This window comes from Pseudophryne corroboree, chromosome 3 (assembly GCF_028390025.1).
Source record: "Pseudophryne corroboree isolate aPseCor3 chromosome 3, aPseCor3.hap2, whole genome shotgun sequence".
Taxonomy (NCBI): Eukaryota; Metazoa; Chordata; class Amphibia; order Anura; family Myobatrachidae; genus Pseudophryne; species Pseudophryne corroboree.
Window position 1 is genome coordinate 85893968 of NC_086446.1, and position 20781 is coordinate 85914748.

The 20781-nt window shown below is 42.5% G+C and overlaps 1 protein-coding gene across 1 annotated transcript in view; it reads left to right on the forward strand.

The window, feature by feature from the left end:
- The window catches only part of LOC135057192 (uncharacterized), a 244293-nt gene extending 226526 nt beyond the window's left edge, over positions 1-17767 (forward strand). Inside the window, exon 23 of the mRNA XM_063963087.1 lies at positions 15688-17767. Within this exon, the coding sequence (XP_063819157.1) occupies positions 15688-16847 (1160 nt within the window). The 3' untranslated portion in view covers positions 16848-17767. The remainder of the gene's footprint in view (positions 1-15687) is intronic.
- Positions 17768-20781: the final 3014 nt, after the last annotated feature.

The window sequence follows — 20781 nt, forward strand, 5'->3', positions numbered from 1 at the left end:
GTGGTGCGAAGATCGGAGTGCTCCGACGGAGGAATTTCAACTGGGTCGATTCCTACATTTCCTGCAATCAGGATTGTCTATGGGTCTCAAATTGGGATCTATTAAGGTTCAAATTTCGGCCCTGTCGATTTTCTTTCAAAAAGAATTGGCTTCAGTCCCTGAAGTCCAGACCTTTGTTAAGGGAGTGCTGCATATACAGCCTCCTGTGGTGCCTCCAGTGGCACCGTGGGATCTCAATGTGGTTTTGGACTTTCTAAAATCTCATTGGTTTGAACCACTAAATAAGGTGGATTTGAAATATCTCACTTGGAAAGTGACCATGCTTCTAGCCCTGGCTTCTGCCAGGAGAGTATCAGAATTGGCAGCTTTATCTTACAAAAGCCCATATCTGATTTTCCATTCGGACAGGGCAGAACTGCGGACTCGTCCGCATTTTCTCCCTAAGGTGGTGTCAGCATTTCATCTGAACCAGCCTATTGTAGTACCTGCGGCTACAAGTGACTTGGAGGACTCTAAGTTACTGGACGTTGTCAGAGCATTAAAAATATATATTGCAAGGACAGCTGGAGTCAGAAAATCTGACTCGTTGTTTATATTGTATGCACCCAACAAGATGGGTGCTCCTGCGTCTAAGCAGACGATTGCTCGTTGGATCTGTAGCACAATCCAACTTGCACATTCTGTGGCAGGCCTGCCACAGCCTAAATCTGTAAAGGCCCACTCCACAAGGAAGGTGGGCTCATCTTGGGCGGCTGCCCGAGGGGTCTCGGCATTACAACTTTGCCGAGCAGCTACGTGGTCAGGGGAGAACACGTTTGTAAAATTTTACAAATTTGATACTCTGGCTAAGGAGGACCTGGAGTTCTCTCATTCGGTGCTGCAGAGTCATCCGCACTCTCCCGCCCGTTTGGGAGCTTTGGTATAATCCCCATGGTCCTTTCAGGAACCCCAGCATCCACTAGGACGATAGAGAAAATAAGATTTTACTTACCGATAAATCTATTTCTCGGAGTCCGTAGTGGATGCTGGGCGCCCATCCCAAGTGCGGATTATCTGCATATATTGTACATAGTTATTGTTAACTAATTCGGGTTATTGTTGAAGGAAGCCATCTTTCAGAGGCTCCGCTGTTATCATACTGTTAACTGGGTTTAGATCACAGGTTGTACGGTGTGATTGGTGTGGCTGGTATGAGTCTTACCCGGGATTCAAAATCCTCCCTTATTGTGTACGCTCGTCCGGGCACAGTACCTAACTGGAGTCTGGAGGAGGGTCATAGGGGGAGGAGCCAGTGCACACCACCTGATCTGAAAAAGCTTTACTTTTTGTGCCCTGTCTCCTGCGGAGCCGCTATTCCCCATGGTCCTTTCAGGAACCCCAGCATCCACTACGGACTCCGAGAAATAGATTTATCGGTAAGTAAAATCTTATTTTCTAATACAAAGGAGAGGCTTACTGGAAATTGAATGGTTGGTGACCTGATAGTGTGAGGTTGTCATGTAACAGACATGTGCAATGACTGATCTCAGGGTGACTTGCTCTGCCAGTTCAGTGAGTGCTCTTGGGTGGAGTCACATGGTGACACAAATATACAGTTGGTTGGGTGACCATCCTATTTTCTGCTCATACTTCCGAACGTTACAAAACTAATGTTTATTTTAAATGACTCCAGTTTGGATATAAAGTTGCAAGCTTTTCCTGAATGTCCCTAAAGGGTCCTACACACTAGGCGATATGCCGCTGAGCTGCCCGACGGCGGATACGGCCGACCCGGCGGCGGGTGAAAAGTTTCCCCCCCCCCCCCCCCCCCGTCTCCATAGCACTGCATGCGAATATGGACGAGATTGTCCATATTGGCCTGCATGCATAAGCGACGGAGCGCCAACGATTAACGAGCGTGGGGGCCGCGCATCGTTAATCATTGGTGCCTACACACTGCACGATATGAACGAGTTCTCGTTCATTAATGAACGAGAACATTCATATCGTGCAGTGAGATCTACCAGTGTGTAGGGCCTATTAGTTTACCAGTGTTCCCCATATAGGATGATAGAGAGGAGGATTTTTGGCTCACCGTTTCATCAGTGTCTCTGAATTCATCTGCAGGACACTCTGTTCCCTCCCCTTACTCACTATTTTGTTTCACCATCTTTGAGTTTTCTGTATTAAGTCACATCTCTCCTATGGGTTTATTTAGTCAAAAACTAAAGGTTCAGATGATGGAGGCGTGTAGAGGGGGAAGAGACAGCCGTAAACAGTGTTTAGATTATAGAAGTACTTACTCCAGCACTGCATCCTCTACACCCCAAGTTTACCAGTGCCCCTCAGATGGATTCAAAGAAATGGAGAGACTTTACTTGCCACTGCTAAAGTCCTGCACGGCTGCATCTGATTGGATGACACTGTATTAAACACACCCATTTACACAAGTACAGTTAAACTGCTGCAGGTGTGTTTTAAAAGTCAAAATACATAGCACTGAGGGACAGATGTATTAAGCCTGGAGAAGTGATAAAGCAGTGATAAGTGGAAGGTGATAACTCACCAGCCAATCATTACAGGTTTGAAAAATGACATTTAGGAGCTGATTGGCTGGTGCGTTATCACCTTCCACGTATCATGCTTTATCACTTCTCCAGGCTTAATACATCTGCCCCTGAATCCTCACCTTACACAAATGTTTCATTCTACAGTATGTTGGGCAGTGCCGCCTTTTATGTTGTCACTGAAAAAAATAAAAAATACTTTGCTGTCTTTTTCTGCTCTAAGCCACTTGGGTACCTACTATATGCTCTTAATATGTAATATGTGATAAAGCTAAATATTCATCTTATATAAAACCCTTTGTGAGGTCTAAGAACACTGTACGCTATTTATGTATGGAGTACCGTAAGGGTACGCACGTTGCGTAACAATCGCTTAGCCGTGGTCGAGACGCTCAAGCGTCACGTTCGCTCACGGCCAAGAGATCACAGGCAGGCACGCTATTGGCTGCCGACTAACGTAATGATTCGCTATAGCGTAGCGGACGCTCGGGACCACGAGGAGATCACCAGCGGCGCAGACGCTCACAATGTTAAACCTTTATATCTAAACCATAAACAGTGTATTATGCAGCAAAACCTTAGTGTAATGATAGGGTGTAAATGCAACACAGTATAACCTTATTAACTCAAAAGCTGTTCGAGCGTCACCGACGCTCTGAGAATACTTAACACTATAAGAAATACACAGATACCGTGCTTAGGGTCCAACGCCTTATATATATATTATGAATGATATACTTGCAAAAGAATTAATACAATACAAGTCATACACTACAATATAACATAGACTACCTAACCAGATAACTACACAGGAAATACAATACAATACAAATACGTTTTAAGGGAAAATAAGAGAGAAAGAGGAGAAGAGAGAGAGAGAAATGGCTCACAATAACAAGAAGATCAATATGATTGCGGAGAAGACTTACGCACAAGGGGAAACTATCGCATGCGCCTCAATATCCAGCTCCCGATTATCAGCAATGAGAACCGTTGAAGAGAGTGAACTGGATATGGTCGGCTTGTCTATTTATGCCCCACACACAATACAATTCAATGGTCCCTACAATCTCATTGTTCATTGGACACAGGAATTCGGCTTCGCATTATAACAAAAGGTCATAGGTTGATTCATACAGGTGGGCTGTGGCTACTTCCAACTGTTCAGGTGGGTGGGATACTGGGTTTCCCGCCGCATGGCTAAGTAAGAGTAAATAATAGTAAATGGACATAAACTTCTTATGTCCATAACTATTCGCACGAGCGATTTATCCGCTCCAAACCAACACCGGAATATTGCTAATCAAATACTCTTCCGATGGGTACTAAACACCACTGTATGACCCCTGTTAGACCCTTCGTACAATACAAAGAGGGATCTCTCTGTCCAGGAACATGCTATATTAACTAAACTTTCAGAATCTATCAAAGGGACCATGATCTACAAAATACATTATATAGTGAAAATATGTAACGATTGAGTCGCACGCTACGATCACATAAACTCTACCGTAAATGCGCACATCGTGCGCCTGCGGGTGCACGCGACAGCGAGTATGCGCACACACGGGAGAGCGTACGCATGCGCAGCACGGACCTGTATGAGGTGCAAATATGGTAGTGTGCATAGAGATATTTTTCTGACTTTGACAGTCCACCCTTTGGCAGTCAACAATAACTGCCACTTTCTAAAACATTTCAAAAAGAGAACAATATATGTCAGGGGTTAATACATTTCCATGGTTGGGTAAGGGAGGAGAGAGGAGAAGGTGTGAAGAGGGTATGACCTAGTGAGATAGCAAAAGCATGTGTGTATGAATCCATGTTTGGGGGGGGTCATGTATCATCGTGCCGTACGTGTTTTAAATCAAGCTTCGAGGTATTGCGAAGTATACATTTGAATTCCTTCTTATCCCGTATTAAGGGTCTGTGGATGGGCTGTCAAACTCTACCGAGCTCTTTTCGGCTGTGGTTGTAACAAAATGGGGGAGCACATTTTAGTTGATGATACATGAATGGGGGAGGTATGTGGTTGCTGATATCTGTGCCTGTATTCCCTATCGACTATGTGTGTCATTACCTGAGGGTTGTAGAAATGAAGATAAAGAACACTTATGGTAAATGCAGTGGTATTCTATGTCAGGTTTATGTACATTTGTCGGTTGAAGTCTTGTTCGGTGTCTGTTGGTTGCAGTCTTCTTTGTGCTTTTGCCCATAAGGTGCGAGCAAAAGCTTATGTCAATGTCCATAGATTTACAAAAGTGTTGGGCTAGCGTAATTTTAAAATTTCTAGGGAAACTGGGGATCTATGGCATAGTTCATCAAAAATCTGTGTATAAGGTTGTCAAAACTTCTTCTTTAATCCATCTGTTGTCTGTATATCGGCTCGTCAACTTCCTCGTCCAAGTGGGTCTTTCTTTACTTGGAGAAAACGGAAAAACAGGTGAAAGAAACGGACCGTATAATCGCATTTTCATCACATCATTGTTTCTACCGTTGGGTCATAAATCAAGTCCATTGGAATTATAGTTTCCTCACTCCTTAGAATCATTACCCTGGTACGACGTTTGCACTTCATTAAAGCCTGACCGCATCTAAATATCAAACCAATTGATATGACAACACCTAAGATACATAGGAGAAACTTCCCAACATCCATTATGACTCCTTGAGCCCATTCTCCTAAACCAGAGAACCAATTTCGCGGGTTCAACCATGACACCCAACCAGTCAGCTCATTACCTACAGCAGCAAGAGTGAGATTGTGTCTCCTGCGAAATTCCCACTTCAGTTGGAGAATATCGTCCATCTTTTGGTCTATGAACTCGACCGGATCCTCGGTGCTATTCGTAATATATGTGCAACATTTCACGCCGTACTGTGTTGCCAGTGTGACACAATATCCGCCTGTCACTGCTGTGAGGTAATTAAGAACCATTCTATGCTGTACCAGTTCTGTTTTATAAGCTTGAAGTTCTCTTCCAGTATACCTAAACGTGTCATCATACATTTCAGTGATATTATCTAACAAATTTGCAAGCGCAGAGATATATCTATAGTTCATCACTCCTCGAGCGGTGCGGGTGAAATCTAGCGCAAGTAGAACCTGAATCCCGGTGGATTCATGGATCATATCAGAGGCCAAATGCTCTGTCCTCTCTGTCAGTTGCCTTTTAACTACGTGCTCGTAATGGGTATGAGTATAAGGAGCTTGGGCACCACGGTGTATGTCTTTCATTTTGTCATGTGATACAGTCATTACTTCAGGCAGTACTTTTCCAATATAACACAAACCTTCAGAGTTCGGGGCAAGCCACTTATACGCCTTCCTCCCGCATATGAAATATGCATCATCGGGGAGAACATATGGGACGGAGTAGGACATAACCATATTACACATCTTCCATGTGAAATCTCCTACCCCTAATTCTCCCATCTGCCTAGTACACGTATCAGTTTGTACGATATGTGCACAGTATCCTGGTGATACCTCTCCAACTCTCGTAATCCTACTTCCTAGGGTGTACCTATATCGGAAAGATTTTCCTCTACTGGCTATGTGGCGTATAAGCTCTGTATCTGTAGGCATTCTATCTGCCCTATATGAAAAGGTCATGGTTTGGTTACTCCATGACACTTCCCAATTTCCCGGCTTTCGGGGATTGGTAATGTTAAAACATATTAGGGATCTATCCACATGGTATTGGTGGAGCTTCAAACTAGGAGGACTGGAGATATTAAACCTCCTGTCCACCGGTCTCCCACCATTTAGCTCAAGTACCTCCCCTACCGTTAAAGGAAATGGTACTAGCCCTGATTTGCTATGACCTTGAGGCACTTGAGAGCATACCCAACAATCTGTTTGATTTAACACACTACCCACTAAAGAGTGATAGTCACTCAAGGGATGCCGGTCCATGTGGATATTAAAACTGGATTGGCATTTCTTAATGCACCCATCCTCAACTACGTTGTCACAGAGCCTACAGATACAGTTTTCCTCAGCTAACAATCCTTCACAATTCCTTCTATTGTCAATGCTATCGGATCGTTTTCTGATACTCGCCTTTATTTGTTGGTTAAGTTGTTCTTGGAAAACTACGCCTCCATCTTTATCATCAGAACCCATTCCAGAACCTCTCTCGACCTCCATGGTACTCTCGCCGGAACAGACTGCTCTGGTCAACATCATGGTCAACAGGAAAATCCGGATCACAGTCTCTTGGGGCAAGTCCATCTTATAGGAGGAAACGAAGAAGAATGAGAAGGGGGAGAAAAATAATTTGAGGGAGAGGGGATGGGAAGTTGGAGAAAAACAATAAAAGGGAACAGGGAATTGACAACTGCTTTTGGTCTTGTGATTTTCAATGCTTCAGGTGCCGCCTCAATCCTCCTGGAACAGACACTCCAGTGATACAACCTCTACCGTCTGTTCCTTATCACGGGACTTCTCTGGATCAGCAACCTTCTTACAGTGGGACGAATGAACCCAAGTCTCTTTCTCAGCAACCTTCAATGCTGTAGTGCTAGTCAATAAGACCTGGTATGGTCCTTCCCATCTGTCAATAAGGCAACCTGAGCGTAGAAAATTCTGTATCATTACATAATCCCCAGGTTCAATGTCATGACAATTACTATCTGGTAAATCAGGAATCACCAACTTCAAATTATCATTTTGATTCCTTAACTGTTTACTCATGGTAATCAAGTATTTTACAGTCACTTCATTGTTACACTTCAAATCATCCTGAGGGTTAATCATAACATGCGGTTGTCGACCAAACAAGATTTCAAAGGGAGACAGATTAAGAGGGGACCTGGGAGTGGTTCTGATGCTGTACAGTACAATGGGTAAAGCTTCTGGCCATGTCAATCCTGTCTCTGCCATAACTTTACTCAGTTTATTTTTAATAGTGCTGTTCACTCTTTCCACTTTCGCACTCGCCTGTGGACGGTATGGAGTGTGCAGCTTGCTATCAATTCCCATCAACTTACACATTCCTTGAAAGACATCACCTGTAAAATGGGTACCCCTATCACTTTCGATTATTCTAGGGATACCATATCTACATACAAATTCCTGCACAATTTTCTTAGCAGTAAACATAGCGGTATTTGTGGCCGCAGGAAATGCTTCGACCCAATTTGAGAAAACATCTATACAAACAAGTGCATATTTCAAATTTCGACAAGGGGGTAATTGAATTAAGTCAATCTGTATTACCTGGAAAGGGCCGCCTGCAGGTGGGATATGAGATGGTTCTGTTGGTATTGCCTTTCCGATGTTCTTTCTCAAACAGGTAAGGCATGACATTGCTCTCTTACTCGCATGAGATGAAAATCCTGGGGCGCACCAATATGCTCTTACCAACTTACACATTCCCTCCTTGCCCAGATGAGTCAGCCCGTGAGCTGCTTCAGCCAAACATGGAAGGTATGTTCTGGGGGCCACTGGTTTACCATGTCCATTCGTCCAGAGTCCTGAGGACTCCTGGCCATATCCCTTTGCCTTCCAGACTGCCTTTTCCTGTGTGGAACACAAATTTTGCATTTCACACAACTTCTGTGTGTTGATGGTATTAAATACCATCAGTTGTGTGGTGTCTGTCTGACTGGGGGTAGCAGCTGCTAACTTAGCAGCTTCGTCTGCTCGGCTGTTACCAAGTGATACGGGGTCCTGGCTATATGTGTGTGCTTTACACTTGATAACAGCCACTCTGTCGGGTTCCTGTATCGCTGTTAGAAGCCTTTTTATGTGAGCTGCATGCGCTACCGGTGTACCAGCTGCTGTCATGAAATTTCTGAGGCGCCATAGGGCTCCGAAATCATGGACTACCCCGAATGCGTATCTAGAATCGGTGTAGATATTGGCTGATTTTCCCTTAGCCAATTCACATGCTCTGGTTAGGGCGACCAGTTCAGCAACCTGGGCTGAGTGAGGTGGGCCTAGCGGTTCCGCTTCTATGGTGCCTTGGTCATCTACGACTGCGTATCCAGTACACAAGTCTCCCGAGTCTGACTGTCTATGACAACTACCGTCCGTGTAGAACGTAAGTTCTACATCTTCCAGTGGGTTGTCACTGATGTCAGGCCTTGCGGTAAAATTTTGGGTCAAATATTCCATACAATCATGTGTGTCTTCCTTTGTATTAAATCCTCCTTCCCCACCACTCTCATCCTCCACCCTTTGTGCCTGTCCAGGCACACCTGGGAGATACGTTGCAGGATTTAATGCACTGCATCTCTTTATGGTGATGTTTACGGGGGCCATTAGTGCCAATTCCCATCTTGTAAACCGTGCTGATGAGACGTGCCTGGTTTGGGCAGAATTTAACAAGGCTGACACTGCATGTGGTGTATGAATTGTGAGGTTGTGACCTAGCACGACATCTTCGCTTTTCGTTACTAGCAATGCTATTGCAGCAACGCTTCGCAAGCATGTGGAGGGATCGCGCTACCGTATCTAGTTGAGCGCTATAGTATGCTACCGGCCTGCTGGCATCACCGTGCTTTTGGGTTAATACGCCTGCCGCGCAACCAGCACTTTCTGTTCCGTACAGCTCAAAGGGTTTCCCATAGTCTGGCATACCTAATGCTGGTGCCTGCGTTAGGCACTGCTTAAGTCTCTCAAATGCCATTTCAGACTCGTCTGTATGCGAAATCCGATCAGGTTTGTTTGAGGAGACCATCTCCTGCAAAGGTAATGCTAGAATGGAAAATCCTGGGATCCAGTTACGGCAATACCCACACATTCCTAAAAATGTTCTGATCTGCTGCTGAGTTTGTGGCAGAGTCATGTCTCTAATTGCTTGAATTCTATCAGCGGTCAGGTGTCTCAGTCCTTGTGTTAGACAGTGTCCCAAATATTTTACTTTAGTCTGGCATAATTGCAACTTGTCTTTGGAAACCTTGTGTCCTGTGTCTGAAAGATGAAACAGGAGCTGTTTCGTATCCTTCAGGGACGCTTCCAATGAATCTGAACACAGCAGTAAATCATCCACATACTGTATCAATACTGATCCATTCTCTGGTTGGAAAGACTGTAAACAATCATGCAAAGCCTGGGAAAATATACTTGGACTATCTATGAATCCTTGTGGTAATCGAGTCCATGTGTATTGGACTCCTCTGTATGTAAATGCGAACAAATATTGGCTGTCAGGGTGCAGAGGTACCGAAAAGAAAGCGGAGCAGAGGTCAATAACAGTGAAAAATTTCGCAGTGGGAGGGATTTGCATTAGGATGACAGCTGGATTTGGCACTACGGGGAACTGACTCTCAACTATTTTGTTAATCCCCCTTAGATCCTGCACTAGCCTGTAACCCCTCCCCCCACTCTTTTTCACAGGGAAGATGGGACTATTGGCAGTGCTGGACGTTCTTACCAGGATGCCCTGTTGTAGCAAGCGCTCTATTACGGGATAAACTCCTAACTCCACCTCTGGCTTCAGAGGGTATTGTGGGATTTTTGGAGCTATCCTACCATCTTTTACTTGTACAACTACCGGAGCTACGTTTGCCATTAATCCAGTGTCCTGTCCATCTTTAGTCCAAAGTGACTCTGGTATCTGAGATGTCATTTCTTCTACTTGGGAGGGAGTCCTATTTGTCATAATGGTATGTGACATTAATTTTGATGGGGAGTCTAACATGTCTCGCACTTCCTGAGCGTGATTCTCAGGTATGTCCAAGAATACACCTTCAGGAGTACAATAAATGACGCACCCCATTTTACACAGTAAGTCTCTTCCCAGGAGATTAGTCGGTGCCGATGCAGCCAGCAAAAAGGAATGCTTGGTATGTAAAGGCCCTATTGTAATCTCGGCTGGTTTGCTAACAGGGTAGTGCTGGACTACTCCTGTTACTCCCATGGCTGGAATTGTCCTACCAGTGGTTCTCATGCCCACTGTCGAATTTATCACTGATTTGGCCGCCCCCGTATCTACAAGAAAGTTTAATGATTTACCATCTACATTAATTGCAACTTCGGGTTCACTTCCAAGACTTGCAATCAATTTTACTGGCTGCAGATTACAGGTATGGCCACACCCCTATTGGGTATGGTGACCTCCCTGAATCCCGCTGGCAGCAACTACTTGTGAGGGAGTTAGCTGGGAACTACCAGAGGCGTGCCAGTCTCTGTTCGGGGGGTATCTTTTTGTTTCCCCTGTATGTGGCTCAAAACTCCGTCTCTGTGGACCCTGATCCCAATGTCGTGTGTCGTGTCGTTGTCTAGGGGGTTGATAAGATTTTTGTATATTTCTCGATCTACAGTCTCGTGCAAAGTGTCCCTGTTTGTGACAAAAATAACATGTTACCACATTTGACTTACCCACAGGGTTTGGTGATATTAACACAGGCTGTTTTGTGGTCAGGGCCTGTATACTTACTGCCATTAACTTATCACCTTGCGACTCCCTGTGTCTGGTGATATTCCGGTCGTGATCAATAGCAGCCTCTCTCAAAGTAGCCACAGACAGACCTCGCCAACATGGTTGTGTGGTCTGTACCCTAGTCTTTAATGACTCTTTTAAACCATCCATCAGTACCGATACTGCTACTTCTCGATGGTTTATGTTTGTTTTAATGTCCTCTATGCCTGTGTATTTTGCCATCTCTGATAATGCTCTGTGAAAATACTCTGCAGCTGTTTCTGACTCCTTTTGTTTAATGGAGAATATCTTGTTCCATTTAACTACCGCTGGGAAATACTCCTTTAACTGTTAGCTTATTCTTTTTACATTATCTTTGTTGTACACATCTGTGAGAGGTACATCCTGATCTAATCCACAGTCAGCTAAAAATTGAGTTGCGTCGACATTGGAGGGTAAACAAGCCCTCAGCAATACCTGCCAGTCTTTATTGTTGGGCTCTAAAGTGTTACCTAGGTCTCTGATGTATTTTTGGCTGGCAACTAAATCTTTTCTAGGGTCAGGGAATTCAGACACTATGGTCCTTAATTCCATTCGGGAAAATGGGCTGTACATGGCAATGTTCCTAACAGGAGTGACTCCTGAAGTGTCCGTTTTCCCATTTGGCACTACTATTACCTTAACAGGATTAATTCTAACAACATCATTCTGTGTAGATTCTACAGCCTGTGGTAAAATAGTTTCAGCATAGTGTATGGTGCCGTACTTACCCGTTGATACGACCTCACCTGTCCCTCCGCTAGGGGCCTTTGTTACTAATCTCGGGGGTGGAGCTGTGCCTACTGTTGTCTCTGCTATGGTGGCTGCTAGAGTGAGCGCTGATATTGTTGCCGATTCGTCTTCTTGATCACACTCCTGGGGAAAGTTCAAAACAGGGTACAACTTGCACGGGTTAATACTTGCATTGGTTAATTGGTTAACATTATCTTTAACATTTACACAGTTGCTAAGTGTTTGCTTGTTACACCTTAGTGCGTCATTCTCCGCAACCAATTTCTCTCCTGATATGTATGGTGGCGGTGGGGCCGTGGCTATCAGTTTCTTGATAGAGCCAGATCCTGCCGCCTGAGCCAATCCTCTCTGTATTTCACCTTCCTGTTGCCACAGCTGCAAATAATCATAATGCTTGATTCGTCTCTTTGCTGATTTAATGAGACATATCCTCCTCCTTAAATTCGTTAACACTTCTGGGCTGAAGCTACCTACTCTTGGGAATTTCTCCCCGTCATGTATTGTCATTCTCTCCCATTCATCACATAATACTTCTGTGTGACTTCCGTATTTTTCACACATTACGTACCTTGCCGACCCGACTGGTCGGTTTATAGAATCAACCCGAACCGAGGTTGATCGCCCCCTTCCTGAACAACTGGCCCCCATAATTTGCAGGTGTTACGGACCCTTACAAAAAACCAAGATATTCACGATAGGTTGACGGTGAAGTTTACCGAGCACCTCACTCACTCGCCCATGCCGACCAATACGACCTGTTCACACTGATATAGTGCTGGCGTACTCGACCCAGGGCCCCTATTAACCTTTGTTTACTGGAAAATGCGAGTGTGATCCGAAGAGCATTAACCCTTTCCAGTAAAGGTGAGGTTGTTGGATAATTCCTGAGTGACCAGCGAACTTCCCTTTAGAAAAATAAAAAATTACACAAATCACGTCAGAATGTACAAATAGCGTTTATGACCCTTCGTACACAAATGGTACCGGTCAGGTTAACTAATGCACACAATTACGTGCGGTACAATCGTTCAGTACATAAGCAACTAATCTTATGTACGGAGCGACCAACGGAATCGAAAATTGCGGCTGCGAATTCCTTCAGCAAGAGCTTGTATGGCCTATATGGGTGTTGCACCAACCCTTTTTTGGTGTTGTGCCTGTGGACTCTATAGCGGACTTCCTTGTCTGCTGTACCTAGACCTCCTGGTCTGCTATGACCTCCTGGTCTGCTACAGTATGACCTCCTGGTCTGCTATACTCTAATGCTCAATTTTTATGTTTAACCAAGGATGCCTCCCTAGCCACCGTGCATGTCACTTACACGTATGTACCTTCATGAGAACTCGATTTCTTTGGTTCAATCCCCAAAATTGTATAAATGTATGTAAAAAACACTCACTCACCACATGTACACTTTTGCTACTATTTCTATTTCTGCGCAGAAATTTCTCTTTAGACCAGATGTGTTACAAATTAGGAGAAGGATCTATTAATTTAAATTTCGAATGTTAAAATAGATTTGCGCTATTTATCGCCTGTTGCGTTATTTATCGTGTTGAAATAATACTATCGTGTGACTTGAGTTACGTGGGCGTACCCAGACGCTCCGTTGCGTAATTTACGCTGCGTGCGTCAGCCTTTGCGTACACGAGTCTCACCTTTTGTTTGAGACACGTGTATACCAGTCTTTTATCCACCGTAACACAACTAACACGTTTATCAATGTAGATGATCCTCGATCGTCTACCGAGCACCACACCAATCTCTCCTTATACCTTTAGGTAGAGTTGCGTGTGCGCTTTACACTTTATCCCTTTAATGTATTACTTTTACACTTTAACTATGAAATAGCGACAAATCTCTTTGAGCACGTTTATCAATTATAAAAAGGCAAACAGGAGAGTGATATACGAAAATACACAAGTGAAAAGAAATGCAGATATGCGTGTGTGCGTACACAAGACAGAAGAATAAACAGTTTTAAAAGACACTAGTGTGTTGTTCTTACCTCCGGTTCCCGGATTCCTTCAGCACTCTTTACTTAAGCGAAGCAGACGCTTATCCCGTCAGCACTGCGAAGAATATGATCTCCCGCCCTTTGCTGATGGATAATGTCTGCTGAATCTACCTAGTGCAGATATGTGAAGGACAATTGATAAAGCTAAATATTTATCTTATATAAAACCCTTTGTGAGGTCTAAGAACACTGTACGCTATTTATGTATGGAGTACCGTAAGGGTACGCACGTTGCGTAACAATCGCTTAGCCGTGGTCGAGACGCTCAAGCGTCACGTTCGCTCACGGCCAAGAGATCACAGGCAGGCACGCTATTGGCTGCCGACTAACGTAATGATTCGCTATAGCGTAGCGGACGCTCGGGACCACGAGGAGATCACCAGCGGCGCAGACGCCCACAATGTTAAACCTTTATATCTAAACCATAAACAGTGTATTATGCAGCAAAACCTTAGTGTAATGATAGGGTGTAAATGCAACACAGTATAACCTTATTAACTCAAAAGCTGTTCGAGCGTCACCGACGCTCTGAGAATACTTAACACTATAAGAAATACACAGATACCGTGCTTAGGGTCCAACGCCTTATATATATATATATTATGAATGATATACTTGCAAAAGAATTAATACAATACAAGTCATACACTACAATATAACATAGACTACCAAACCAGATAACTACTCAGGAAATACAATACAATACAAATACGTTTTAAGGGAAAATAAGAGAGAAAGAGGAGAAGAGAGAGAGAGAGAGAGAGAGAAATGGCTCACAATAACAAGAAGATCAATATGATTGCGGAGAAGACTTACGCACAAGGGGAAACGATCGCATGCGCCTCGATATCCAGCTCCCGATTATCAGCAATGAGAACCGTTGAAGAGAGTGAACTGGATATGGTCGGCTTGTCTATTTATGCCCCACACACAATACAATTCAATGGTCCCTACAATCTCATTGTTCATTGGACACAGGAATTCGGCTTCGCATTATAACAAAAGGTCATAGGTTGATTCATACAGGTGGGCTGTGGCTACTTCCAACTGTTCAGGTGGGTGGGATACTGGGTTTCCCGCCGCATGGCTAAGTAAGAGTAAATAATAGTAAATGGACATAAACTTCTTATGTCCATAACTATTCGCACAAGCGATTTATCCGCTCCAAACCAACACCGGAATATTGCTAATCAAATACTCTTCCGATGGGTACTAAACACCACTGTATGACCCCTGTTAGACCCTTCGTACAATACAAAGAGGGATCTCTCTGTCCAGGAACATGCTATATTAACTAAACTTTCAGAATCTATCAAAGGGACCATGATCTACAAAATACATTATATAGTGAAAATATGTAACGATTGAGTCGCACGCTACGATCACATAAACTCTACCGTAAATGCGCACATCGTGCGCCTGCGGGTGCACGCGACAGCGAGTATGCGCACACACGGGAGAGCGTACGCATGCGCAGCACGGACCTGTATGAGGTGCAAATATGGTAGTGTGCATAGAGATATTTTTCTGACTTTGACATATGTATGCATGGTGTTCTCAGTGAAGCTTCATTACGGCGCTGCGGAACCCTTGTGGCGCCATATAAATAAAGGATAATAATAATAATAATTACCAGTGATATTCCTACAGCATCTGGCTCTGGTATGTGCTATAGGAGGGAGCCGCAGCTGCAAATCGGTGTATGCCCTCAACTTTGAATAGGATGCAAAAATTATACCGTCATGATATTGCAGGCATCACAAATTATTAAAATAACCATGGAATCCTGGCTATATGTGTAGCACAGCTTATAAGTCTGTTATCTTATATTATGCCTTGTAACACCTTGAATTTACCCATTTGATGGTCATTTTGGGATCTTTCACCATAATATTTATCAGACAAAGTAAACTTGGTATGGGGATATATTCATATTTACATATATTTATTTTATTCCCAGCAGATGGCGGTAACAGCAGGAAAATCTCAGAAGAATATTTAATTTTATCTCCAGACCATAAAATAGAAGATAACATCAAACAGGACTCTACAGGAGGAATGCCCATTACCCCAATTACACTCCCAGTACCTCACAGTGCAGAAACGGCATCTGATTCCTCTAACCATGAGCAATGTTCTCCTGATAACTCAGATACTCATAGTGCAGCTTTTGGGTTAGCTACAATCTCTCCCTGTTCTGTAGATGGCCAATGTTATACACAGGACACAAAGCTTATTACCCATCAGCCAGCTAAGGCTGGTGTGAAGTCCTTTCCATGTTCTGAGTGTGGGAAATGTTTTAGAAATCAATCAACTCTAATTAGACACGAGAAAAGTCACACAGGTGAGAAACCGTTTCCATGTTCTGAGTGTGGGAAATGTTTTAGAAATCAATCAACTCTAAATAGACATGAGAAAAGTCACACAGGTGAGAAACCGTTTCCATGTTCTGAGTGTGGGAAATGTTTTAGAAATCAATCAACTCTAAAAAGACATGAGAAAAGTCACACAGGTGATAAACCATTTCCATGTTCTGAGTGTGCGAAATGTTTTACAGATAAATCAACTCTAAATAGACATGAGAAAAGTCACACAGGTGATAAACCATTTCCATGTTCTGCTTGTGGGAAATGTTTTCAAGAAAAATCAACTCTAATTAGACATGAGAAAGTTCACACAGGTGAGAAACTATTTCCATGTGCTGATTGTGGGAAATGTTATACATTTAAATCATCTCTTAATAGACATTGGAGAAGTCACACAGGTGAGAAGCCTTATACATGCTCGGAGTGTGAGAAATGTTTTACCCGGAAATCACATCTTATTATACATCAGAGAAATCACACAGGTGAGAAGCCATTTCCATGCTCTGAGTGTGGGAAATGTTTTACCCGGAAATCACATCTTATTATACATCAGAGAAATCACACAGGTGAGAAGCCATTTCCATGCTCTGAGTGTGGGAAATGTTTTACAAAGAAATCATACCTTAATAAACATGAAAGGTATCACACAGGCGTAAAGCCATTTACATGTTCAGTGTGTGGGAAACCGTTTGCCCAAAAATCATCTCTTATTGCACATGACCGAAGTCATACAGGTGAGGATCCATTTTCATGAATGTGGGAAATGTTTTACTGATAAATCATCTCTAGTTAATCATGAGAAATGTCACCTGTGAGATGCCTTTTTCTTGTTCTAAATGTGGGAAATAACAAGTGTATTTATATAATGTTCTCCAGTATAACTCAGTCACTTTACAAACACCAAAAAATGTAGCACAGAGGTTTAGTTATTACAGCACAAAGAAGACAAACCAAAACATTTTTACATAACGGGCACAATGACCGTAATGCAGGGTATGTGCAGCCATTTTGATTAATAACTTCCACAGATTACATAATCCACCCATGCAAGGTACCAGGTGAGGCAGCCATGTGGGGAATGCAACATAGGTTTCCCTGGGTGGAATAGGCAATGGCTAGAACAGATTACATAAAATGTGGCAGTGTACCTTTACATAACAATTGGTTGCAGAGCCTTGATAAAGATGGAAGCCATATTTGTTCATAAGACTCCATTTATAATTGACATCTGACAAGCTGTTTCAAATTGTTTTCAGCTTAGAGCTGACACAGGAAAAAGTACAGACACTGCACTTTGTTTGAACCCATATTGTGAAGTTATGACCTTTATCTAAGATATATTTTACGGTAATTTCTTAGCAGAAATATAATGTCAGCAGCTAGACATGTGAGCTTCAAAGGGTATTTGTCAGTTTGCGGTATAGCAGGTGTAAAAATATAACCAGACATATGTAGGTTTCAAGGTTAGCAAAAACCCCCAGTTATTCCACTTAAGAGCACATATAAGAAATATAGACGTTGGCAAACATATTACGTATAAGATAGAAGTTTTATTAGCCAATAGGATTAAGCTTCGTGTCAGGAATCGACGACACAATATGTTCATTTGTATCACTTTATAATGTACTGCTGGTAGGAAATAAAGCTCTCTCTGCTGTATTACTTTCCACTTTACACACGTGTGGCTAGTTATTACAAAGGTTATTTTGTTGACTGGTCACTGGCTGCAGCCGTGTATGAACCTGATGCTGACTGACTGAATGCGTGCTTGAACTTGGTTAAGCAAAGGGTGCCCTTTCCTGGGGTTACCTTTATCAGCCTTTACATAACAATCCGTTCCAAATCTTTTTCATCCCCACCCATGGGTGTACCAGTCAAGGCAGTCAACGTAGGTGTACTACAAAGGTTATACTGTGTGAGATAAGACATACAAGGAAATAAGACATAATATGGGTCACTGAAATGTGTGTAATATGCACTGAATGACTAGATCCTGAATGACTAGATCCACGTGTTCATCCCACCCAAGAATGAATGATCGGAGGCAGCCCTGCGGGGCGTACTGTGTAGGTTACATCTGGCAGGGTGAAATTAGCGGAAGTATAACATAAAAGTGGAGGAGGAAGAGAAGAGAAGCTGAATACAAAAGGTATAAAACAATGGTGACAGCACAATAAGAGCTATAGTAAAGTAAATAAAAACGTAAAAATATTGGAGTAAACTGCAACAAGCCGCATGACTTGGCTTGCACCTAGCTTCAACAGTTTGAGGGCGACTTTGTTGCAGCACCGGACTGCCCCCGAACCTAGTCTCAGAAATACGTGGTATCAACAATATAAAAACCAAGGTGGCATAAGAAAAAATGCCACAGCATGAATTGACGGTGTAATGGTTAGCATTACTGCCTCAGCATTGAGGTCATGGGTTTGATTCCTACCATGGCCCTAATTGTGTGGAGTTTGTATATTCTCCCTGTGCGTCCGTGGGTTCCTTTGGGTGCTCCACTATCCTCCCACACTCCAAAAATATAAGTAAGTTCGCTCCCGACAAAATTTAACCCCAGAGTGAATGTGTGTGCATGTTCATGTGGTAGGGAATGTGGTTGTAAGCTCCACTTGGGCAGGGACTGATGTGATTGGCCAAATATTCTCTGTATAGCGCTGCAGAATATATGTATGTTTATATAAATAACTGGTAATAAATAAAAAATGTACTGTAAGTAGGACAAAGTCCAAATTCAGTTCAAACTCCAGCTCTAAATCCATGCTACAGTTTCAGATGTGGCAGGCAAACCTGTGTGGCAGGCTTTCAAATAAATCACTTTTCTAGGAGATGCTAGTACAGGTGGAGGGTTGTTTGAGCAATTTGTTTAACAAGCTTTTGATAGAGGAAGTTGCAGCCTCACATTTGCAAAACAAACTTTCTAAGATGGAATCATTGTATCTGTGAAGAGATAAGAGATGATTTTAAAGCTTCAGTCCAATCAACTCCATGCTTAAGATGCAGGCTTTCAAATGTTTTACATACAGTATAAATGACATCTTGTTACACATCAGAGAAGTCACACGTGAGAAGCTATTTCCATATTATGACGGTGGGAAATGTTTTCCATATAAATTGAATCTTGTTATAACATCGGAGAACTCACAGAGGAGAAGTAATTTTCCTGTTCTCATTTAGGAAAATCATTGACGTCACATCTTGATAAACAATTATTCACACACATTTACCCAGGTGAAACTTTATTTCTCATACGTCGTAGAGGATGCTGGGGACGCTTCAAGAACCATGGGGTATAGACTGGATCCGCAGGAGACATGGGCACTTTAAGACTTTGAATGTGTGAACTGGCTCCTCCCTCTATGTGAAGTACTAGAAAGAAAAGGATTGTCTCTTTGTTGGCGCACTTACAAGAAAAAGGTAAATATATTTAAAATGTAACTTTTAATTTCATATGATTAAAATGCCTGAGAACGTGAAAAATCATGAGACAACAATCACGAACATTACATATAATAAAATAAAAATAATAACAACAAATCCTCCTATGTGTCTTTATTATATTTATATGGTTTTATAATTCTTTAGGTGTGTGCAGTAATGGCTTAGAAATAACCGCAAATTATTGACTACTCAAATTAAACCCTTATTAATTGGGATACCTTTATCAATTCAAATTATGAAAGATTATAGTGTTATATCCAATGATCATTAAGAATTTGCGGCTAAGTCTTTATTCCATATCCATAATTATGCACATATACATGGAACCAAACTGCATCTATTCTACACACAGTGACAGCGAACAATTATTACAGCATATAATTTAGCAATTGTAACTCATCTATGGCTCTTCTGTTTCACTCTCGAGGGTTATTGCAATCTGTGACTATTATAACACAATCCCAAAAGTTATTTATAACTGTTAGCACCGAGGCTGCAGATTGCTCATCTGCCCTCTGTTTACCAGTCACATATATGCTACTGTATTTATTGGTTATACAGAATATCTTGCAGAGGGCATATGCGTATCAGAGATACAACTCCACCACATAAATTGTGTGAGCTGTCTGCAGTGTGTGTTTATTACACAGAATGTCCTCAGTCTCAGTGTTATACTGGTTAAATCTGACAAAAATGGCGCATTTGTCCCTCATGTGGCTGTTCTGTTACTGTCCTAAATATTGCAATAACTTCTATGATGTTATAAATACTGCAACAGTTATAACTGGTGCTGAAGGTTTCTATATCCTTTAACAAAGATGAACTACTATGTCCCTCTCTTGCATAATATATCATACGGGAGACATTGGTATTAGCTTTTACAGGATACACCTCCACCCAATGAGCCTCTGTTGACCAATCATATGTACACTCCTATATTTATTTATTATACAGAATAACCTGCAGAGGGCATATGCGTATCAAAAATACAGCTATATCACATAGATTTTTGTTGAATAAATATAAGCTGTCTGCAGTGTGCGTTTATTACACAAAGTATCCACAGTCTAAATATTATGCTGACTCAGTTCAACAGAATGGCTCATTTGTATCTCTCTCGTGTAACTAATCTGTTGCTGTCTTGAAGATTGCAACAATCCATAACTCTTACGGTGTTGTTCTGAAGATTGCAACAGTTACAACTGGAGCTGCAGGTTTATACTTCATTTATTACTAGAGCTGCG